Source organism: Schistocerca serialis, chromosome 3, assembly GCF_023864345.2.
Source record: "Schistocerca serialis cubense isolate TAMUIC-IGC-003099 chromosome 3, iqSchSeri2.2, whole genome shotgun sequence".
Lineage (NCBI taxonomy): Eukaryota > Metazoa > Arthropoda > Insecta > Orthoptera > Acrididae > Schistocerca > Schistocerca serialis.
Genome location: NC_064640.1, coordinates 809,287,580 through 809,312,561, shown reverse-complemented (window position 1 = coordinate 809,312,561; position 24,982 = coordinate 809,287,580). Strand labels below are relative to the sequence as shown.

At 43.4% G+C, this 24,982-nt stretch overlaps 1 protein-coding gene across 1 annotated transcript in view; it reads left to right on the top strand.

Moving 5' to 3' along the window:
- The first annotated feature begins 419 nt into the window (after positions 1-419).
- The window catches only part of LOC126470662 (uncharacterized), a 201,061-nt gene continuing 176,498 nt past the window's right edge, over positions 420-24,982 (top strand). Inside the window, exon 1 of the mRNA XM_050098653.1 lies at positions 420-862. Coding sequence (XP_049954610.1) covers positions 833-862 — 30 coding nt within the window. The 5' untranslated portion in view covers positions 420-832. The remainder of the gene's footprint in view (positions 863-24,982) is intronic.

The following is a 24,982-nucleotide window of genomic DNA, read 5'->3' as shown; positions in this document are numbered from 1 at the left end:
TTGAAATTGATTCAATGATTGAGCTCTTAAAAACTTTTGGAAACAGTACGTCGGCATGAAACACAGTTTTCTGAGTATTGGCTGAGAAACCGCTGCTGGCAAGAACTGTGACGTTTGCACAAACACAATCAGTTCGATGATGAATCGCTCCAAAATAATGAAAGCTTACAAAACAATATAGGATTACGGTCTGATACAAAACATGCTTATTGGTAACGGGCCCTTATAGCACGATATACAGTGAATTAGCAGTGTGCAAACTGACTGGTATTAATCGCAACCATCTCATGTATTTGTTTTACGGCACAGCTGCACATTAATTATAAAAAACGACTGCACTTTAGAAATGAGTTTCGCGCCACAGAAGTAACTGGCATTTGTTTAACTCCCATCGTTCAGTGTCCGACTGAGGTCGGAAGGAGGTACACGCGGGTTGTAGTCTTGGATGTTTATTTTGTGCTTATTTATATACGTCCATGTGTTTATTTCTATCATGTTGTATCATCCATATTGTTTCAATGTTAGATGGCAACATTTACGTTCAATCACGCCTTTTAGCTGGAAAATATGACGCATTCAATCATCTTGCGAAAACTCTCCGCCATTCCTCATGACGTAACCCATCTAGCGTCGTGTGAAGGTTTTTGTGAAAATTGTACTCAGGACGGTGGTGTATATTTGTTCCCAATAATGAAGACTCCAATATATGTATTATTTCTTATAATTAAGTGATGAACAAGTGTACTAGTGTTATTTTAATTATATTAGTAGAATGTTAAAGACGTGTAAGGAGTAATTTACAATTATTACAATGTCCTAAAGAAAGAAAACCATGGATTCAGTCCGAGCATTCAACGCAGAGGTTAGTTAAATTATGTAAATAGTTCTGAAGTGACGTATTTATTTGTTTTTATTGTTTGTACACTTCTTTCGAAATGTCCTGCCTCGTGTTGAAGCCCGATAGATTATACTCGGTTGCCAGTCAACACATCGTTAATTGCCCTTTCTCTGAATTCTGTTTCGTGTAAAAAGATGTTTTGTACTCTTTTAAATAGTAGAGTATTTGTTGCACCTTCAAATTCCTGTCTAATTGTTGAATTCAAATGTACGTAACGCTGATCCGTATTTCCATGTCTTGCCTCGTAAAACAAATTATCTGTAGTCTCATTGTGGCTCCGTTAATTTATATTTAAATAGTTGCATGTCGTATTTTTTATTCACCTTTGTATTTAATCACTTAAAATACCTAGTATAGAGCAGTTTCCATACAGGATACCGTACAGTGTCTATGAGATGGTGGAATACATGTACTGAAGTAATTCACCGCCATGGTTCCGCAAAGAAAAACAGACTAAAATAAAAGATAAAAAATTTATCTTTGCTTCCCGTGTGAAATGTATACTCTGTACTATTTCATGACCCCCCACGCATAAATTTCCCGCGTGGTTTTTGTTTTCAACAGCTGGTCAAGTGCAAAAATTCTTTGCAACGTGGAGTATTGTGCCCTATTATAATTACTAACCCCGCCCGGGCAAATTAAAGTATTTTTTTCAGTTGTCGTTGATGATTTTCGTATAAAGAAACGGTGATAGCGTACTGCATATTTTATACCTTGCCCAAGTATCATGGTTAACGTTTATTTAATTATTCCGTTGGTTAATCTTTATTTACTTACTGCATTAACATTTTTCATATATCATCTGTCTTGTGCTAATTAATACATTACGAATTTCTTCCCCCTTCTCACCTTTCGTTACCTTTTATAAATCTTCATTAGGCCTAAATGGTTTTCAATTGTGTGCTGTGCATGTCACTGCCCAGGAGAGTACTTTGAAATCACAATATATGTCCAAGACTGACTGTGTGTATTGGAGCAATGTAGAGTTTTGAATCGACACCAAAAGTCGGTCGCAGTAAAAGTTGAATCCTTTGCTTTGCCATGTTACTTCAGTTGTCTGTATTGATACTGTAAAATGTAGTATTGTAAATATTGACAAAAATCATGGTGTTCACTTTGTGCATTATGTCGTGAACTTAACAGGCACTTATTTAGCTTCTATAAGCATTACAGATTTTATTTCTACAATTTAACACACTTCTAAATACACATCATTGGTGTAGCGTAATGTTTAGAAGATACTTTTTCTGTGTAGAAGATACTTTTTCTTGCATTGATTAATGTTTTCTGGTATACACTACCCTCTCCCTTTTCATCAACTAAAATTCTCCTTTGAGTTTCTGGATGCAGCTTCTGTATGTGGAGACTAGTAGTAAATTATTCAGTGTTTTATTGCTCTTGGATCACCAAAACATTTGTACCAGTATCCTGTTCAGAGTTACAGGAATACCAATTGGAGAAAACCTGAAAATTTTGTGCTAATGTGAATAAACCTGCATGAATGCATGACTTTGTAGCGAATATGATTTACTGTTGTATTGAGGTCTTACACAAGCAGGAAATGTGGCAACTGTTACACAGATGTTAAAATATCAAACACTTCATGTATGGCAAATGAGGATAGTGTTCTTCGGCATTTGGTGGGATTATTGAGGTAAAATACTTTAGAAACTCATTGAGCTGTCTAACAGTGTTGTATCCATAGAACAGTGTGATACGGTAGAGATCAGCACTTAGTTGTAAGTGATATGATATGAACTACTATAATATTTAGCCTCTGCACAAACCCAGAAATGAGTAATATTGAAACAAGTGTTCCTGGAATTGAAATCCAATTTATTCAGAGCAAACAAGATACCATGCCCTGACAGAATTCAGATAGGTTTTTATACCTAGTAGACTGTTGAATTAACACATTGGCTTGTATTTGTTGAATAGCCCCATGTGATTGGAAAAAAGTGCATGGAATTATTATGTATAAAAATCGTTTTGAGACAATTTGGGCAGTTTTGCAGAGCAGTAATACTAAAATCAGTTTTGCATAATCTTGGAGCATATTCCTTGCTCAAAAATATCGTCAGCACTAGAGGAAAACAAGCATCTCAAAAAATCTCAGCATATGTTTGCAAAACCAGCTTTCTTGAAGCACTGCTTCCCCCCTCCCTCCCCCCCCTCCTCCCCACAAACACACACACACCCCATGTGTTGAAAATATTAGGTGGAGGCAAACATGTAGACTTTGTATTCTTAAATTTCTGATTGTTATTTGTCAGAGCGTTAAGTGTCTTAGGGCTAATAATACGAAATGGACTGAATATGAGGAATCAGTACTAGGGAAGAGAAGGGAAAGACTAATATTTTTGAGGATGGGGAAATTACAAATAAGTACTGCAACAATAAAGGAAACTGTATATGGCACCAATAGGAAATACTATACAAGATTAAAAACAACTTAAATTCTTAAGTACGTATATTGATGGATGCTCAGAATTGGAAAACAAACATATAGCCTCTTCCAGTCCAACTACTTTTGCTGTAAGAATAAATAAGACCACACACAAGAGGGTAGTGTGGCCATTACTCTAGCATTTGGAGTCGTTAACAGATACAATTGCCAGCAGACGACAAACTAATTGTGAGGCAGGCTTCTATGGTCATAAGATTCATTCAGCTCGCACAAAAAGTGTGTAACACAGATACTTAGGGTACGTCAATAGGAGTCTTTATAATAAAAGTTACACTTAAAACTGCTGGGTAAATATAACAAACAGTGATTTGAGGAAGACTGTTCATAGTTTTGCTTCCTCCATCGTACATTCCACAAAGGGACCATGGGAATAAGTTAAGAGAGAGTAGGACTCATACCAAAGTGTATGATGTCATTTTTCACCTCACTCCATGTGCAAATGGAAGGGAACAGGAAATCTGATACTGATACAAAATGCTTTATGCAATGCACTGAAAATTGAGTATGGAGTATATGTTCAGTAAGTGTACAAATGTGACTAGCCTCTCAAAACACAAAGCTTGTGTTTTCGATACTAAGTAACAGCTTTAATGTAGTAATCAGTTGGTAGATGAATGCTAATAATGGTGCTTTGTGTTAATAATCACACCTTTCAAATACTGACTCAGTAGCTGAGTGTTATTTGTAATAACTTTTATTCCACTACCATAGGTTAACTTGTGAGATAATGCATAGTTCCTAGAAGAGAAGAGAAAAGAAAATACAATGTTAACTTATATAGTTAATTTGCTTTTCATTATCCGTAGGCACACATTGATCTTACCTGGTTTTGAAAAATTGTCTTCACAGTACTGAACTACTGTGGAGCAAAATATTAACTTGTATGACCAATATATTAGTACTTAAAGATGGACACAGTCTGTTCTCTCTCCCCCCCCCTCCCCTCCCTCTCTCCACCCCCCCCCCTCTCTCTCTCTCTCTCTCTCTCTCTCTCTCTCTCTCTCTCTCTCTCTCTCTCTCTCTCTCTCTCTCTCTTTCTCTCTCTAATACCAGAGAAATTATCATTGACAAAAATTGCCAATTCCTGAGGACTTTCTATTGTTTTATCCCCATCTTTCACTTGTATGTTGTGTGCCCCGATAGCTGAGTGGTCAGCGTGACGGATTGCCATCCTACGGGCCTGGGTTCGATTCCCGGCTGGGTCGGAGATTTTCTCCGCTCAGGGACTGGGTGTTGTTTTTCATCCCCATCCGGAGTGCAGGTCGCCCAATGTGGCATCGAATGTAATAAGACCTGCACCAAGTTGTCTGGTCCTGCCCCGCAAGGGGCCTCCTGGTCAATGATGCCAAACACTCATTTCCATTTCATTTGTATGTTGTTATTCTTGTGTCTGCCTTTTTCAGTTTCTTGTTTTATGACCTCCCACACTACTTTGCCTTTATTTTCTGCATTATATATTAATTTTACATTGAATGATTTTTGCTTCAAGCAGTATCTTCCTGTATATTTTTTTATACTTATGATAGTTCTTGAGAACTGAGAAATTAAAATGTGTCTGAGGAGTTCTTAATATCCGCAATTATCCATCCATTTTCCTTAGCTGCAGCAGTAGAAATGGCTACTTTTGCAAATATCACCTCAAAAATTGATTTAAACAATGAGCAAAATTTAAGTTTTATTTATCTGAAAACCATGAATTTCTTTTGAAATTATAGTGCAGCCAACACTGTAGTTACTATATTTGTTGACTTATGATGGACCTTTACTACCTTTCAATATCTGCCACATACTTATCCAGTATCTTCACCATGCTTTTATTGCCAGTGATGCATGTTTCTTTTGGACACTTCAGCTGTTTCATGATTATGGTTTTAACAGATCCAGCCAACAAAAAGAAATTTTTCCTGCTTTACTTTACAATTATGCAAGCTTGGTAGTTAATAATTTATCTGTTGCTTTATAATTTTACTTCAAACTAAACGTGCTTTATACAGTAAGCATTTTTGTATTTGGAGGATTCATTGTTTATTTTAGAAGTAATATTCACATGAATGACAATGAATTGCGATCATTCAATTCCATAGAGCCGTTATGGGCAAAGTTTAAAAAGATTGTAAATCGTCCTGTGGACAAGTATTTGCCTAGTAAGTGGATTAATGATGGGGAAAAGACCCACTGTGGCTTAGCAACAAAATTTGATTTGGAAAATGCTGAGGAAGCAAAGATTGTTTGTAGACTCTTGTCAAAAGAGAACACGCACATGATAAGAGGCAAAGGTTAGTAGAAATTCAAGCATCTGTGAAAAAATCTAAGTGCAAAGCATACAACTTCCACCGTCATATCTTAGCAAAAGATCTGGCCTAGAACCTGAGAAAATTCTAGTCCTACGTAAAGTAGCTAAAGGGGTCTAAGGCTTCCATCCAATTACTCATTGACCGGTCTGGTGTGGCAGTTGAAGATAGCAAAACGAAAGCCAAAGTTTTAAATCCCGCATTCAAGAAATCAGTCACGCGTCATTTGACCATCACCCAGAGTCCCGTGTGAACAACATAGTAATAAGCGTCCCTGGCGTAGAGAAACAGTTGAAAACAAATAAGTCACCAGGACCCGGATGGAATCCCAATTTGCTTTTGCAAAGAGTACACTAAAGCATTGGGCCCTTAGTTTGCATTATCATGAATCTCTCGCCCAGCACTTCTTAAAGTCCCAAGTGACTGGAAGAAATGCAGGTGACTCCTGTGTACAAGAAGGGCAAGAGAATGGACCTGCAAAGATACATGCCAATATCCTTAACATTGGTTTGCTCCAGAATTCTAGAAAATAATCTGATGTCGAATATAATAAATTTCCTAGAGATTGAGAAGCTTATGTCCACAAATCAGCACGGTTTCAGAAAGCATCTCTCTTGTGAAACACAGCTTGTCCTTATCTCACATGATGGACTGTGAACTATGGATGAAGGGCAACAGGCTGATTAAATATTTCTTGATTTCCAAAAATCAGTTGACACGGTACCTCACTGCAGACTGCTAATGAATGTACAAGCATATGGAATAGGTCCCCCAATATGTGAGTGGCTCAGAGACTTCTTTGTTAATATAACCCAGTATGTTGCTGTTGATGGCAAAGGTATTGCCAGGACTGCCCTGGCGAAATGTGATAGGACTGCTCAAAAGCAAACCCGTAATGCTCTGATACAGTGTTAGTAGGTCCTGCTTGACAGAGTCACGTCATTTAAATATCTGGATGTAATGTTGAAGAGCGATATGAAATGGAATGAGCATGCCAGTGTTGAGGTAGGGAAGACAAATGGTCAACTACAGTTTATTGGGAGAATTTTTAGGATACTGTTCTTGAGTACTGCTCGAGTGTTTTGGATCTACACCTGGCTGGATTAAAGGAAGACATAGAAACAATTTAAAGGCGGGTTGTTAGATTTGTTACCAGGAGGTTCGAACAACATGCAGGTGTTACGTAGATGCTTTGTGATCTCAAATGGGAATCCCTGGAGGGAAGGCGACGTTCTTTTCGAACAGAAAAAGAGAAGACTGCATAGCTGTATAGGGTATCCTCCGCCACGCACCATACGGTGGCTTGCGGAATATGCATGTAATTTAGATATTCACACTGTTGTCCCTTTCCTTCCTTCCATTTATTCTCTATGAGTGATGCATGTCTCTTGAGTTAATATCTTGTAGATTGAAATTATTATTATGGTTGAGTTAGGTAATTTATTGTTAGCACTCTGTAGAGACTGTAAAAAATTTTTCTGTGGTTTAGACATTTATTGGGGAAAGAAAGTTCAGGTATCCACATACAGTTTTGCTTCTGTACAATTGACACCCACACTATAGTATTATGTATTCTCAGTTGGTATTGATAATGACCCCACACAAACTAATTTCCTGCCAGCATCTAGGGAACTACCCCCTCTAGTGTGCCACTTAACCATCCTGAAGATTTCTTGGTTACTGAATTTGGTTTTAAGGAGCTCATTTTATGTAGAATTCTCCTTTTTTTTCATATTTCTGTTGGGTCATTCAATGCCAATTTGGAACATTGTCTTGCTCGACCATCGTGGATTTCATTGAATTTTTGTGTGATCATTCGCACATGGCCCCAATAAACATTTGTAAACTTTCATGTTCGTCAAAGAAATACTCATTGAGATATAGTCACTTCTTTGACTCCATGCGCGACTTCGCGCAGACCGAGGATGAATTTCTAGTGAATATGAACTGTTATATCTCTGACAATGTTTTCTTGAAAAAAATAACATTTGATAATCTTGTATGGCATCATGCATTTTGTTGGAAATAATAATGGAAAGAATTTTACAGGTCATATTCAACCATAAAATTTTGGACAAAGTTGTTGAAAAAATATTAAAAGTTTGGCTTCTTATATCTCTGGAACTAAATGTATGACGCACGTGAAACTTGGCATGTAGTAACCAATCAACTCAAGGTTCTCAAATACAAAGTTCCATTTATGTACCACTTTCTCATACTGAATAAATGAAGTGCAGAGTTGAAGATCCTGTGAAAATGTAAAAAAATGCAATTTTTTCGACCTCATTTTCCCAAAAACTTGTGTACTGTAAGATTTTATAAACCGGGCTCATTAGAAAGACCATAGTTTTAACCGTCAAAACAAGTCACACGCTAACAATGCTAGATAGTGTACAACAAAGTTGGGCACGAAAATTCAGCACAGAAAAAACATAAACTTCGGATTCTTTTATCTTGTAGAGTAAATGCATGACGAACATGAAACCTAATATGCAATAGCTTGGCAGCACAAGGATGTGGCATACAAAACTTCATTCACCTTCTGTGTTCCAGTAATCTGTAAATTAGTCGAAAAGATGATCTTTGTGAAAAGGTGAAAATAGAGTGTATTCAGCACTTCATTTTACTAACACAGTTTTATGTTGAAGCTACAGAAAAGTCTTATTAGAAATGATGTGTTTTAACCCCCACCCCACCCCACCCCACCAGGTTTGATTTCCAACATGGGCTAACAGTGCTGTGTAAATTGAGGCAAACTAACCGGTAAAATCACACTGCTGATAAAGTTTTAACTTTGGCTTGTTATATCTCACTATTAAAGGCAGGATAAACATGAAACTCACAACAACTTAATATCGTAAAGTATTCCAATAAAAAACATCATTCACACATTGCTTTCTAAATTTCTACAAAATCAGTTCAAACTTGAAATTCGTAAATATTACAAAAATAGATCATATTCAATTTCGTCTTAGAAAATCTGTTTTTTTGTAATCAATTTCAGACCAATCAGAGTTGGAAAGTGTGTGTTTTCAAGCATTCAGAAAATCATACAAATTTGAGGGAGCCCGTCAAGCCATTCTACGTTATAGCAACCTGTCTCTGTGTGTCGTGGAATGTTTTTTTTTATTTATTTATTTTTTATTTTTAAAATAAGATATATAAATGAGGTACATGACAAATGACTTTGTAAGCAGGCAGATATCTCCACAAGGTTTTGGAACCTGAATTAAGAAACCAAATTACAGGCTTGGGAACCTGGATGAAGAAACCCACCAGTGGCTTGTATTGCACAGCTATTGGGCATGATCCCTGTGGCATTGGGGTTGTTGGTTTGTGTTATTGAACTGGTAGTGACAATGTCTCCATGGACTAATGTGATATAGTGATATATTACTTAACAATTTAAAAATAAAATCCACATGCAACAAAGCATGGACAACAGGTTGTTGCAATATAGCCTGTTTGCTTGATAAGAGTCCCTCAAATTTGTCCGTGATTTTCAGGTATTGTTAACCCACATTGAAAGGTAGAATGAGATTTTCTGATTGGTTGAAAACATACTCCTTCCAACTGTGATTAGTTTAAAATCATTAATGAAAAACAGATTTTCTAAAAGCAAATTGAATGTGACCTATCATTGTAATATTTACGAAAATCAAGTTTGCCGGCCATGGTGGTCTCGCGGTTCTAGGCACGCAGTCTGGAACTGCGCGACTGCTACGGTCACAGGTTCGAATCCTGCCTTGGGCATGGATGTGTGTGATGTTCTTAGGTTAGTTAGGTTTAAGTAGTTCTGAGTTCTAGGGGACTGATGACCACAGCTGTTAAGTCCCATAGTGCTCAGAGCCATTTGAACCATTTGAAAATCAAGTTTGGACTGACTTTGTAGAAATTTAGAAATCAGTACGTGAATGGTATTTTCTATTTGAAAACCTTATGTTACTAAGTTGTTGCCTACAAAGTTTCATGTTTATCATACCTTTAATCAACGAAATATAAGAAGCAAAAGTTAAAACTTTATCCACAGTGCAATACTTCTGGCTGGTTTGCTTCAATTTATGTAGCATTGCTAGTCCATGTTGGAAATTAAACCCTCTCTTTGGGGCTGAAGGCATGGATTAAAACATGTTGTTTCAAATGAGACTTGTTTTGAAGCTTTAATAGAAAATGGTATTTGTAAACGAGGTGTCGAATATACCCTATTTTTACGTTTTCACAAAAATCATCTTTAATTGTAAGTGAATGAAATTTTGTATACCACATCGTTATGCCGCCAAGTTATTGTGTATTAAGTTTAATGTTCAGGATGTGTTTACTCTACAAGATATAAGAATCTCAAGTTTACATTTTTTCCATGCTGGGATTTTTGTGCCCAACTTTGCTTTACACAATCTAGCATTTTTAGTACGCTTTGGATAATCAAATACACTATTTTGGTGGTTAAAACTATGGTCTTTCTAATAAGCTCAGTTTATAAAATTTCACAGGACATAGTTTTTTGGAAAAATCAAGTTGAAAATACAGTGTTTTTTTTTGTATTTTTCCAAAATCTTTCATTTTGCACTTCATTTATTCATTATGGGAAAGTAGTGCATACATGAAACTTTGTGCTTGCGAACCTTGTGTCATTCGCTTACTACATGCCAAGTTTCACTTGCATAATACCTTTAGTTCCTGAGATATAGGAAGCAAAACTCTGATATTTCTTCTGGCGATTTTGTCTAAAATTTTCTGGCTGAATATGGCTTGTAACTCTTTATAGTATTATTTTTAAGAGAGCGCATAAAGTTGTAAAAGGTGGCAAAATTTCGTTTCTTTCAACAAGTTACTGCCCGAGGGATAACAGCTCAAAGACTCCAGAAATTCATACATTGCTTCATCTTGTCTTCTCCAGTTTTTTCTGCCATCTTAGTCATTATCTCATCCAAGATCACAATGAAGAGGAGAGGTGGCAATGCACTGCCCTGTTTCCCACCAGTTGTTTGCTAGAACCAATCTGTCCTTCATTTCCCACTTTCACACAAGTCATACGTGGAGAGACATCTCTTCCACTACTCTGCTTGTTGTCTCTGTTTCCACTCCCTTCTTTTCTAGTCCCTGCTTCTTCTGCAGATGCTATCAAATGTTTTTTCTGTATCGAGAAAGGCCATCAGAAGGTCTTCCCCAGATTCATAATGGTGCTCTTGGAGCTGCCTCTCTGCAAATATATCAACAGTTCACTTGCCAGATCTGAAGTCGTGCTGTTCCTCCCTCAATCTGTTCTCGATTCTTGTTCAACTTCTGCCCTCCAGGGTCTTTTCATACACCTTGGCACTACCCTGTAGTTTCTTCTATCCTTCCTACTACCTTTCTTGAATATAGGGACAGTTGGTGCCCTCTTCCAATCTTCTCATTCCATACTACCATCATCACATGATACAGCTACTGTTTCCCAACCTCTCCTGCTGCCTTCACCATTTCGACACTTCGCCCATCCATACCTGGTTCTATTCCTCCTCTCATCTTGTGCGTTTCAGGTCCCCCTCCCCCCGAGTTTACTTCTACCTCCTCTAGTTTGTTATCCTCATCTCCAACTCTGTTTGGATTTAGCAGAATACTCCTTCCACAATATCTTCAGTGTCTCTCTGTTATTAAACTCCTTCCCATTTTTATTCATCATAGTTGCATCCTCTCTCAAACATCTCCTCTTACTTTTGACCATTCCATATATAGTGGTTTCTGACTTCCTCTGCTAGCTGCCTCAGTCTTCTTTGTCCATTCTTCCATCCACTTTCTTCTCTTCTCAGTGACCCTCTTACTTGCCTCTTTGTTCTTTTTCTTATACTCCTCTCTTGCTAATTTGGTACTTTCGTGGAACTACAGCATGAAGGTCTTGGTCTTCTTTCCCACTACCTGCTTGACTCTTTCATTCCGTCATGGTGTCTCCTTCTACAGTTTTCTGCCACTCATCCTTCTGCATACAGCTACTGCACTTTCTACCATAGCACTTTTAAATTGTCCCCATTCCTCTTTTCAGGTTTTTGTTCATCCTTTGGTAATCTTTCCCTTATAATCTCCTGATATTCTTCCTAGATTTCTTTTTTTCCTTCAGTTTCTGTACTCTAGTCATCATTTTCTGGTTATCTGTTGTCTATGATTCCTTCATGATTCTCATACTCTTCACCAGTAGCCAGGGGTACCAGCCATTAGCCGCAGACAGTAGTAGCTTTATATCCGTTACAGTCCTCTTCATTTCCCAGTCATAGAGCATGTAATCCACCAAATATTGTTGCCCTATATTCCTGCTGTACCTCATTACTTTGTGGATCTGTTTCTTCCAAAATCAGTGTTACTAAACCATTCCACTTGCAGAATTCCTTCTTCATTTCTACTTCCCCATCCTTCTGTTCCCAGTACATTTCATACCCCTGTCTTTCACTCCTTACACGTGCATTAAAGTCTCTGATGACTATTATCCTTTGTCCATTCACCTGCTTTTGCAGTTCTTCAGAGTTCTGCTTCTCTGGTGGAGGTATACAGCTCACTTGAGGTGGCTACATCTGAACCACCTGATGTCACTTCTGTGCCAGCCACTTAAATTAGGCAAAAAAAAAAAAAAAAACAGATACTTGGGGATGGGCACTAGCTAGTGGCTACAGGAGCCACAGACTGCCAGTTTCGGGGCTTCACTGCTGCCGCCGCCGCCGCCGCCACCACCACCACCACCACCACCACCACCACCACAATCATCATCATATCATCATTACCTGAAACTGATTCAGAGAAGCACTCACAATCATACAAATTCTCTAAGGAGAGGAAAGATAAGAAGTAGACTTCCAAGAAGAAGGAGATTCCAGTGGCCCCTACACCACCAGATCCCACATTTTCCACTCCTGTAGTCCAGGCGGAGAGTTCGGCAGCCCCTGAGTCCCCGGGTCGCACCACACAACGGAAGCCAGAACCTGTGTGTGTTGATGCCATAACCCCTCAACCAGTGGCAGCAGGTGACCCTGTGGCATAACCTGCCTCCTTGATCTCTTCATGGCCTCACAGTAGAGTGACAACCTTATTCTCCAGTGGAATTGTAGTAGTTTTTTTCATCATCTGGCTGCACTAAGACATATTTTAAGCATTTCCCTTGCCTTCTGCATTGCCCTTCAGGAAACTAGGTTTCCAGCAATGTGGACCCCAGCCCTTTGTGGATGCTAGGTCTATTTTAAGAATCGTGCTACATATGACAGGGTGGCGGGCAGTTTCTGCATGTATGCTCTGGACACTTTATATAGCACACTTGTGCTTCTTAATACATCTTTGGAAACTGTGGCTGTTCAGGTAAGGGCATTTAAGGATATTACTGTCTGCAGTTCTTACCTCTCTCCCAGTGGTGAAGTGTCTCAGAACATATTATTTGCATTGGTTTCTCAGCTTTCCCCACCTTTCTAGTTTTGGGTGATTTCAATGCCCATAGCCCTCTGTGGGGCGGAACCACGATCACTGGCTGTGGTCAAGACCTTAAAAACTTACTGGCAAAACTTGACCTTTGCCTCTTGAGTACTGGAGCCCACACACACTTCAGTGTGACACATGGAACTTTTCTGCCATTGACCTTTCCATCTGCAGTCCTTGTCTTCTCCTATCCATCCACTGGAGGTTCACGATGACCTGTGGTAGTGACCACTTTATGATCTTTCTGTTGCTCGTTCAATGTCACTCCCCTGGATGCCTGCCCAGAAAGGCTCTCAATAGTATTGACTGGGGTGCTTTCACCTCTGCTGTCACCCTTGGCAGCCCACCACATGGAGATATCAATAAGGCAATCCACAATACAATTACAGACATTCTTTCAGCAGCTGATTTAGTGATCCCCTGTTCCTTGGGCCCACCCCAACTTAAGACAGTACTTTGGTGGTCATCAGTAATCACAGAAGCCATTAGAGATCTTAAGGTGGGGCTCTCCAACACCACAAGTGTCACCTGTCAGTGGAGCACCTCATTGCCTGTAAGCAGCTCTGTGTCTGGATCCGTCACCGAATAAAACGACAGAAGCGAGAATGTTTCAAACATCGGGCTATGCACATCTCCTTCACAGGTTTGGGCCAAGATTGGACATCACTACAGATACCAGACACCTGCAGGTGTACCTCGTATTAGCTTGAATGGGCACTGTCTACACTGACTTAGATGCTGTCAGCAAACATTTTACTCTGCATTGTGCTCGAGCCTGTGTGTCTGAGAATTATCAACATGCCTTTTGTGTCCCAAAACAGTGTGTAGAGCGAAAGCAATTATCTTTTACTGGGCGCCATCTGGAGCCATATAATGCTCTGTTCAGCAAATGGGAATTTGTCAATGTCCTATCCCACTGCTCTGATACAGCCCCAGGAAGGACCACATTTACAACCAAATGACTAAGCACCTATCGCTGGATTGTCAGTGTCATACCCTTGCCATCTTTAACCGCATTTGGAGTGAGGGCGAGTTCCCATTGCAGTGGCGGAAAGCAGCATTGTCCCAGTACTGAAACCGGGTAAGCACCTTATAGGGATGGGTAGTTATCACCCAATTAGTCTCACCAATGGTCTCTGTGATATGGTGAGCTGACAGCTTTGTTGGATCCTCGAGTCTCGGTGTCTTGTGACTCCATCCCAGGGTGGTTTTTGCTGAGGCTATTCCACTACTGATAGTCTGGTTTACCTGGAGTCTGCCATCGAAACACCTTTCGCCTGACGTCAACAGCTTATAGCCTCCTTCTTTGACCTGCAAAAGGCTTATGACACCACATGGTTACACTGAATCCTATCTACCACACATGAATGGGGTCTCCAGATTCTGCTACCGATTTTTATCCAGAACTTCTTATCACACCGTACTTTCCGGGTTTGACTTGCCGCTTCCCACAGTATCATCCTGTATCCAAATCTCCTGCAGTGGCAACCTAGATCAGGGATTACAATCGCAATCTGCATTGAGTCCTTCCTCTCTGAGCTCCTTTTGTTCCCTCTACCACCTCTCCTCTTGGCCGACTCATGTACACCTCTGTGGCACATCCCTCACCCACAGCTTCATCTTGACCTATCACAAGGTCCGAAAGACTTAGTTCATCTTGAGGCCCTCCACCGCCAATTTTTCTCCATTTTTGGCACATCCCGGGGTTCGGAAGTAGTCTATACTGATAGGTTGGTGGTTGCTGGTCATGTACACTTTGCTTATACTCAGGTGGGACGTACTGAACTGCACTCCTTGCCGGATGGCTGTACTGTTTACACTATGGATTTGGTAGCCGTATTTCGTGTTCTTGAGCATATCCACTCCTGCACTGGTGAGCCCTTTCTCATCTGCAGCGATGCCTTGAGCAGTTCACAAGCTTTCAACCATTGTTACCCTCGCCATCCCTTGGTCATGGCTATCCTGGATTCTCTGTATGCCCTTGAACAGTGTGGACACTAAGTGACTTTCGTCTGTACCCTGGGCCGTCTTGGGATCCCGAGGAATGAACTTGCTGATAGCTTGGCCAAACTGGCTACCAGTGAGCCAACTCTTGAGATCAGTATTCCAGAAACAGACTTCTGGTCTACATTACACCATCAAGTATGAGGGATCTGGGATACAGAATGGCTCACTTTGACTTTACGGGTGATAAATGAGACTACACAGTCTTCTATGCAGGCCTCTTGCAAGAACTCTACCGTCCTTTGTGCACTCCGCATCAGCCGTACTTGGCTGACTCGTGGTAATCTCCTCCATCACGAGGACCCACTTCACTGTTGTTGTTGTTGTTCTTGTTTGTTGGTGGTCTACATTTTTCTGGACTGTCGAGATATAGCCACCCTGTGGCAAACACTTCAATCTTCCAGACTTGCTACTCCTGGTGTTAGGAGTCGATGCCTCAGCAGCTGACTTAGTTTTATGTTTTATTCATGAAGGGGGCTTTTACCAGTCTCTTTAAGGGAGTGCCACTTAACCTTATCGGCCCATTGAGGGGTTGGTAGAACACTTTGATGCCTCCTCTTCTCAGACTGGGCTGCTGCTGTCCAGGCTTCCTGGTCCACCCCGGCCCTCACACTGCCTGCTATTTTACTCTTCGCCCCCCCCCCCCCCCTCCTTTTCCCTTCTTGGATGATCTGTTCAACTTGTTCGTCTTACGTCTATCCATGCTTGGTACCTCTGTATGCTGCTTTCTGGGGGCTTCCGGCTGCTCCCTAGATGGGGCACCTTGCCTGTCTTTCTTCCCATATCCCCCCTTTCTTCTTCTTCTTCTTCTTCTTCTTCTTTTTTTTCCTAGCCTTTGTTGATCTGTGGTAGACCTTGGGGTTTTCTTCCCCTAGGCTTTTCACGGTGGGCCATCTCTGATATACAGTCATGTAGGGCTGATTACCTAGTAGTTTGGTCCCTTTAACCAACCAGCCAACCAATGAATGGTTAAAAGATATACTCGAGGCTCGTTTTGTCCCCCTTGGGTGACAAGAGTAAAGAAACCTTACTGAGAAGTACAAAGGAAACATTGTAACACAACTGATACTTTTTTTTTCCAGGAAATGCATATAGCATGCTGCAGTTGATAGCCTACCCCCCCACTCCCCCTCCCAATTCCTATAAAAAACTCAATCAGTCTGTATAGTCGGTGCAAATACTTGCATTTCAATGTGAGCGTATAACTTTCAGTTTGTGTGTTTTATCCAGCAGCATCAGAAAGAAACAGATTGTTGTTTACTTGTCCCCCTCACCCAGCATAAAAGATTCAGCTTTGAGAATAAATATGTGGAGTAACTATATCTCCACATAAAACGTATTTAAGCTATGTGAAAGATAAATACATGCTATAAAAGATAGTGAAAATGGGAGACAGGTTGAAAATCCCATTGGTATTGTCTAAGATTGAGCACAGGCTGGAATTGGAAAAGACTGGGTAATGAACTCAGCTGTGTCTTTTTTAAAAGAATCATTTTAACATTCATCCACTGCAGTTTAAGGAAACTGTGGAAAACAGAGTTGTGGAAGGCCTGACTGGAATTTTGAACCCTTTTTATCCTAAATCCAGTGCTGTAAGAAGTGCCATTCTCACTTTGTAAAGAAAGTGAATAATGAGAAAAATTAACCATCGTTTCCCAGTGAGATTAGGAAGCATAGAGTAGCAAATACACACATCAAAAAAAGTTTTGCATTGCCCCGGTTCCCAGAACTCCTGAAGGTAGACGTTGACGTGGATATTGTATCACAGACACAGTCCCTTTGACTGTTCAGAGATGTCACTAAACCCGTCCAAAGATGTAAAAACCACGCATGAGCAGTGCCTATTATACAGAGGGTGTCAGACAGCTGATCGGTCCCCCCCCCCCCCCCCCCCCCTTCGCCCCCCTTCCCCTGCGGGTCCGAGGGTTAGAATAGGCCCTAGGTATTCCTCCTGTCGTACGAGGCGACTAAAAGGAGTTTCACACGTTTTGGCCTTTATGTGAGGGTCCCCTGTACGGTTTGACCTTCATTCTTCAAAATTTTCCCGAAGAGCGAGCCAATTGGGGAAGGGTGCCTTACAAGGTGCATTGTACCCATTGTGGACTGAGATCCTTAGCCGATTTTCTCGTCGTCGCATTACAGTCCTGCCCATTCTCCATCTCTTGGGCAAGGACACCTTCCTGGGTGCATCTTCCACCATGCACTATGCAGTGCCGATTTCTGTGTTGACGATGACCATGGACTTCTTTGCACCTGATACCCAGCACGGTAGCCAGTCCATTGTGCTGGGGCGGCCATGTACCCTGTTGGTTGTAGCCCCCTGACAACACAGGCTCGCTCTACTGATGCCTGCGCTGTTAACTCCCCACATATGCCAAGGAGTGGATGCCTGTCTCCCTGGGGCATCGGGGCTCCCGGCAATGGCCATCCTGCCAGGTGGCCCTTGCCGTGGCTGGGTGGCACCCGTGGGGAGGGCCCTTGGTTGGTGTAGGTGGCATCAGGGTGGGTGACACGCAATGAAGCATGGCACATCTTCTCTTGCCGGTGGCCAACCACCAGCAGTCTCTAAGCGTTTGAGGGCTCACTGTAATGCAAACTTGTATGACCCCAAATCGTTCTCCTCCCTGGCCACACCATGGGAGGAACGAAAGGCTATGGATGACAGCGAGACATATTCGCCCTGGTATCTAGTCTGTACGAGAGCTGGTGGGGAATCTTTTGTGTCCATAAAGCCTCAGTTCGTTGTAGAGCATGTAGAGGACAAGTTCGGGGAGGTGGAGGGCTTGTCAAAAATGCGGTCTGGGTCAGTCTTGATAAAAACAGCAGCCTCTGCCCAGTCACAGGCATTACTCGCTTGTAAGAATCTGGGGGATGTTTCTGTTACTATCACACCACACAAGAGCTTAAATATGATCCAGGGCATTATCTTCCACAGCGACCTTCTTTTACAGTCCGATGATGAGCTGCGTGCCAACTTAGAGGAACGAGGTGTCCATTTCATCTGGCACATTCCCCGGGGTCCGAGGGATAATCAGGTTGCCACCAGTGCCTTCATCCTGGCCTTTGAGGGTGACACATTACCCGAGAAGGTGAAGGTGATGGTGTACCTCTGTGATGTTATGCCATATATCCCTCCCCTGATGCCGTGCTTCAGGTGTTGAACGTTTGGCCACATGTCTTCCCATTGTGCTTCCAGCCTCATATGTCGCGATTGTGATCATCCATCCCATCCCGATACTCCATGTGCCCTGCCTCCCATCTATGTCAACTGCCGAGAGCACCATCCCCCTTGCTTGCCGGACTGTAAGATTCTACAGAAGGAACGGAAAATAATGGAATACAAGACCCTGGACCGACTGACCTACACTGAGGCTAAACGGAAATTTGAACGGCTTCATCCCGTGCGTATGACGTCATCTTATGCCGCCATTGTCACTCCTGTTACAGGTCCATCTGCTGCACCACATAGTCAACTCTCAGAGCCGAAGGATCACACCTGCCTCTTTGATGGTGAGGGGCTCTTCCCTCCCTGTTGCTCCCACACTACCTACCTTGAGAGCAGCATCCCCTCAACCGTCAGGGACATCAGTCCCCACTTCTAAGCTGGAGAAGCGTAAGTCTTCTCCGGCTTCTCTCGGTAGGAAGGGATCCCTTGGTCCCAGGTTCCTAACAGTGGCAAACCAGACATCCGCCAGGGGCTGAAGGAGCCCCTGGTAGCTGGTTGTAGGGCTTCGCGGTCCTCTTCAGTCCCGGAGACTGAATCAAAGAAGCCCTCCCAGCAAAGGCAACCAAGGGAACAGCATGAGAAATCAAAATCAAAGACCCCTAATACCAAGGGAATTGTGGTGGCACCCACTTCACCGCTACCTACAAGCTCTGCATCTGAGGACGCGGTGGAGATTCTGGCATCTGCTGAGGACCTAGATTTCGCTAGTCCCTCAAACATGATGGACGTCGCTCCCGTCGGTACTCAGTCGGTGGCAGCAGGTGACCTAGCGGCGTAATCTGCCTCCTCGGTCCAGTCACACCTTCCTCGGCCGTGGACAATGTCATCCTCCAGTGGAACTGCAGCGGTTTTTTTCCATCATCTTGCTGAGCTCCAGGAAACATGGTTTTTGGTGATGTGAACCTCTGCCCTCCGTGGCTATCGGGGTTGTTATAAGAAACGGGCGGCTTAGGAGAGGGTATCTGGTGGCGTCTGCATCTATGTCCTTCACTCTCTTTACGGCGAGTCTGTACCTCTACAAACACCTTTAGAGGCTGTCGTTGTTTGGGTGTGGACGCCTCAGGCTGTAACTGTCTGCAGTCTCTATCTTCCACCGGATGGTGATGCCCCGCAGCATGTCCTGGCTGCGCTGATAGACCAATTGCCGCCACGTTTTTTTGTTACTGGGCGGCTTCAATGCCCATAACCGTTTGTGGGGTGGATCAGTGGCAACAGGCCAAGGCAGCATTGTTGAGCAAGTATTGTCACAGCTCGACCTTTCTCTTTTAAATACTGGTGCCTTCACACATTTCAGTGTGGCACATGGCACATACTCAGCCATCGACCTTTCGATCTGCAGCCCTAGCCTATTACCATATGTCCAATGTAGTGTGCATGATGACTTGTGCGGTAGTGACCACTTTCCGATCTTTCTGTCACTGCCACAGCATCACTCTCCTGGGTGCCCCAGCAGATGGGCTATGAATAAGACTGACTGGGACTTGTTCACCTCCATTGCCACTATCGAGCCTCTTACCAATGACGCAATTGATGTGGTGGTTCACTCGGTCACCACCGGCATCGTTACTGCCGCAGATTCTACCATTCCCTGTTCTTCTGGGTCCCTGCGATGGAGGACTGTGCCTTGGTGGTCGCCCGATATCGCTGAGGCGATTAAAGATTGCAGGCAGGCACTCCAGCATCACAAGCTGCATCCCTCGTTGGAACACTTCATCGCCTTTAAACGACTCTGTGCGTGAGCCCGCCACCTCATTCACCAACATAAGCAGGAGTGCTGGGAAAGGTATGTCTCCACCATTGGCCTCCGTACCTCTCCATCGCAGGTTTGGGCCAAGATCAGGCAACTCTATGGATATCGGACCCTCTTTAGCGTACCTGTGCTCTCACTGAATGGAGCGGTGTGTACTGACTCTGACACAATTGCAAACCGCTTAGCGGAGCATTTTGCTCAGAGTTCCGCTTCTGTGAATTACCCACTGGCCTTCTGCTCCTTGAAAGAGCGGTTGGAACATTGGAGCCTTTCATTTCACACGCGCCACCCTGAATCGTATAATGCTCCATTCAGTGAGTGGGAATTCCAAAGTGTCCTAGCTGCTTGTCCTGATACAGCTCCCGGGCCAGATCGCATCCACTGTCAGATGCTCAAACACCTCTCGGTGAACTGCCAGCGACGTCTCGTAGACCTTTTCAACCTTATCTGGGTTAAGGGTGGGTTCCCGTCGCAATGGCGGGGAAGAATCGTAATCCCTGTGTTGAAACCTGGCAAGAACGCACTGGAGGTTCACAGCTACCGCCTCATTAGCCTTACCAACGTTCTTTGCAAGTTGCTTGAACGCATGGTGAGCCAGAGGTTGAGTTGGCTACATGAGTTTTGGGGCCTTCTGATTCCGTCTCATGGTGGGTTCCGTAAGGGCCGCTCTGCAACCGATAATCTGGTGTGCCTGGAGTCTGCCATCTGTACAGCCTTTGCCCGCCGTCAGCATCTGGTCGCCGTCTTTTTTGACATGCGGAAGACATACAATACGACATAGCGACGTCACATCCTCTCTATGCTTCATGGTTGGGGTCTTTGTGGTCCGCTCCTGATTTTCATACAAAATTTTCTGTCACTTCGTTCCTTCCACGTGCAAGTTACGGCCTCCCATAGTTCCTCTTGAGTTCAGGAGAATGGGGTACTGCAAGGATCTGTCGTAAGTGTCTGCCTCTTTTTAATTGCAATTAATGGGCTCGCTGCGGCAGTGGGAACGCCTGTCTCAGCTTCCTTGTATACTAACGACTTCTGCCTATACTATAGCTCCACTGTCATTGCAGCTGTTGAACGGCAACTGCAGGGTGCTATCCCCAAGGCACAGTCTTGGGCTGTAGCGCATGGCTTCCAGTTTTCGGCTGCCAAGACCTGCATTATGCATTTCTCCTGGCGGTGCACTGTTCACCCTGAGCCATGGCTTTATCGTGACGGTAAACCTCTTGCTGTGGTGGAGACGCATCAGTTTTTGGGATTGGTTTTTGAAACCCGGTTGACTTGGTTCCCTCATATTCGGTAGCTTAAACAGACGTGCTGGCGGCACCTTAACGCACTCTGTTGCTTGCGCCACACCAGCTGGAGTGCCAATCGGTCTACCCTTCTACAGCTGTACCAGGCGTTAATTCAGTCCCGTCTAGATTATGGGAGCCTAGCTTACGGTTCGGCATCCCCTTCCATGTTGCAGTTGCTGGACCCCATCCTTCACAGCGGGATCCGACTCGCCACTGGGAGCTTTCCATAGAAGCCCTGTCAACAACATACTTGTGGAGGCAGGTGTCCCTTCATTGCGATTCCGCCGCCAACAATTACTGGCCGCTTATGCTACATATGTTTGTAGCTTGCCTGGGCATCCCAATTATCGTCTCCTGTTCCCTCAGCCGGTCGTCCATCTTCCGGAAGGGCGGCCCCAGTCAGGGTGTACAATTGCAGTTCGCGTCAGAGCTCTTCTCTCTGGGCTTGAGGTTTTCCCTCTTCCACCTCTATTCTGGGCCCCTCTGTGTATACCCCCATGGTGTGTGCCTCACCCATGCCTTCGGCTCTATTTGGCACAGGGCCTGAAGGACACAGTCCCTCCTGAGGCCCTCCGTCGCTGCTTCCTTTCAATCCTTGCCGTGTTTCAAGGCTCTGACATCTGTACTGACGTTTCGATGGTTGCTGGTCGTGTCGGTTATGGTCTTACTGTAGGGGATCATTATGAACAACACTCATTGCCGGCTGGCTGCAGTGTTTCCCCTGACGAGCTGATCGCCAACTCTTGCGCCCTGGAGTATATTCGCTCCTGTTCAGGTGAGACCTTCGTTATCTGTAGTGACTCTCTGAGTGGTTTACGAGCTATTGACCAGTGTTTCTCTCATTCTCGTCTGGGGATGGCTATCCAGGAGTCCCTCCATACTCTTGCCCGTTGCGTCCGCTCTGTGGTCTTTGTGTGGACCCCGTGTCATGTCAGCATCCCGGCAAATGAACATGTTGACACGCTGGCCAAACAGGCTGTCGGTGCACCAGCCTTGGAGATTGGTATTTCGGAGAGTGACCTCAGGTCAGTTTTGCAGCAGAAGGTACTTCACACCTGGGGTGGAGAATGGCACACTCTTCCTTCACCCAACAAACTTTGGGCCATCGAGGAGGCTACCGGTGTGTGGTGCTCCTCCTTGCGGGTCTCTCGCAAGGACTCTGTTGTCCTGTGCCGGCTGCGCATTGCCCACGCCTCGATGACACACAGCTATTTACTGCGCCGCAAGGACTCACCTTTATGTTGCTGCAGGTCAGTTTTGACGGTGGTCCACATCTTGTTGGACTGCCCGCTTTTACCTCCGCTCAGGCAGACGTTTGCGCTGCCTGATACGCTTCCTGCACTTATATCAGATGACGTTGCGATGGCAGATTTAGTTTTGAGTTATATTCGTGTAGGGGGTTTTTATCGCTTGATCTAATAAGTGTTTGGCCCTTTTTTTTGTGTTGAATGGCCATTGGCCTACGACTTAAGACTGGGGTTTTTAGTGCGTTTCTTGGTGGTCGGCTTTTCCTTTTTTGTTTCTATGGTCTGTCAACCACTGTTACACTCAGTGTGATTTTAATTCCTTTTTTCTGATCTCTGTCTGTGTCTTTCTTGTCCTGTGTCGTCTCTTGTCATCTCCATTGCTGGTTCTTATTCTTTGTGGGTGTTTCAAGTTCGTGGAAAAAGGGACTGTTGGCCCTAGTAGTCTGGTCACTTCAATTCCACAAACCAACCAACCAACCAGCTGATCGGTTCCAGTCATTCCACCAGGAAGGAGGTACACGGCTCGTGATGTATGTAGTTCAACCATGCCTAGATGGTCAATACGGTGGTCTGATCGCGTCCGCATTGTTACTTTGTGCCAGGGAGGGCTTTCAACAAGGGAAGTGAACCAAAGCGATGCTGTTTGGACATGGAGGAGATACAGAGAGACAGGAACTGTCAATGACATGCCTCACTCAGGTCACCCAAGGGCTACTACTGCAATAGGTGATCGCTTCATACGGATTATGGCTCGGAGGAACCCTGACAGCAACGCCACCATGTTGAATAATGCTTTTCATGCAGCTACAGGACACTGTGCAACTCAAACTGTGCGCAATAGGCTGTATGATGCGCAACTTCATTCCTGACGTCCATGGCGAGGTCTGTCTTTGCAACCACGACACCATGCAGCATGGTACAGACGGGCCCAACAACATGTCAAATGGATCACTCAGGATTGGCATCACATTCTCTTCGCCGATGAGTGTCGCATATGCCTTCAAGCAGACAATCGTCGGAGACATGTTTAGAGGCAACCCGGTCAGGCTGAATGCCTTAGACACACTGTCCAGCGAGTGCAGCAAGGTGGAGGTTCCCTGCTGTTTTGGGGTGGCATTATGTGGGGCTGACTTACGCTGCTGGTGGTCATGGAAGGTGCAGTATTGGCTGTACGCTACTTGAATGCCATCCTCCGACCGATAGTGTAACCATATCGGCAGCTTATTGGCGAGGCATTCGTCTTCATGGACTGGGAAAGATTGAAAAGGGCTGTTTATGGATGACGTGACCCACTAACCACTCTGAGGGATGTATGCCGAATTGCTATTGAGGGGTGGGACAATCTGGACCAACAGTGCCTTGATGAACTTGTATGTAGTATGCCATGATGAATCCAGGCATGCATCATTGCATGAGGATGTGCTACTGGGTATTAGGGGTACCGGTGTGTACAGCAATCTGGACCACCACCTCTGAAGGTCTCTCTGTATGGTGGTACGACATGCAGTGTGTGGTTTTCATGAGCAATAAAAAGGGCAGAAATGATGTTTATGTTGATCTTTATTCCAATTTTCTGTACATGTTCCAGAACTCTCGGAACCGAGGTGATGCAAAACTTTTATTTGGTGTGTGTATAAATGACTTAGCGTGGTGATTCTCCTGGAAAACTCTGAATTCTCAGGGAATTATGTTTTACCTGGAAGAATCAGGGAAATCTCAGGGAATTCTGCACTTTTACCCTAGCATTGAAACTGAATTTGATTGACTTACAAACCACAAATTTTAAAATACTTACTAATTCAAAGTGTGTTAATTATATGAGTATTATTTCATATAAATTATCAATGTTTGAAAACTGCAGTTAATCTGCTGCTTGTGGATGCCATATAGCTCAGAGCTGAGAAGAAACTAAAAGTCATTACTGTCATATGCTGGACCCCCACCCTCTGCCCCCCTCCCCATCGCTGCTCATGATTAATTTATCAGGAACTTCTTGACACTATCTTCCTTCTCGCATCTGGAATTCTCAGGGATTGTTTTCTTTCCCAAGTTCGTGTAGCCACTCTGGTATATAGTGAGGCCGTGGTACATGATGGGACACCTAGTAGATTCTATATTGATTACACAACAGAACTTGTAGCCAGCATTTGTTAAATGTTGCTGGAAAAACTAAAAAAGACACAATTATTGCCAGTTATGCATATATAAGTTTCATTCATATTGGTTTGTTATATAATTACTGAACTCATTTTTAATGACTGTGATGACTTTTGGGGACGAAAGAATTGTATTAGAGCCAACATGGATTTAGGAGCTGTAGCTGTAAGATTTTTAGCTCACCTATTTCATTCAACACACTAAGAAAACTGTAGAAAGTGACAA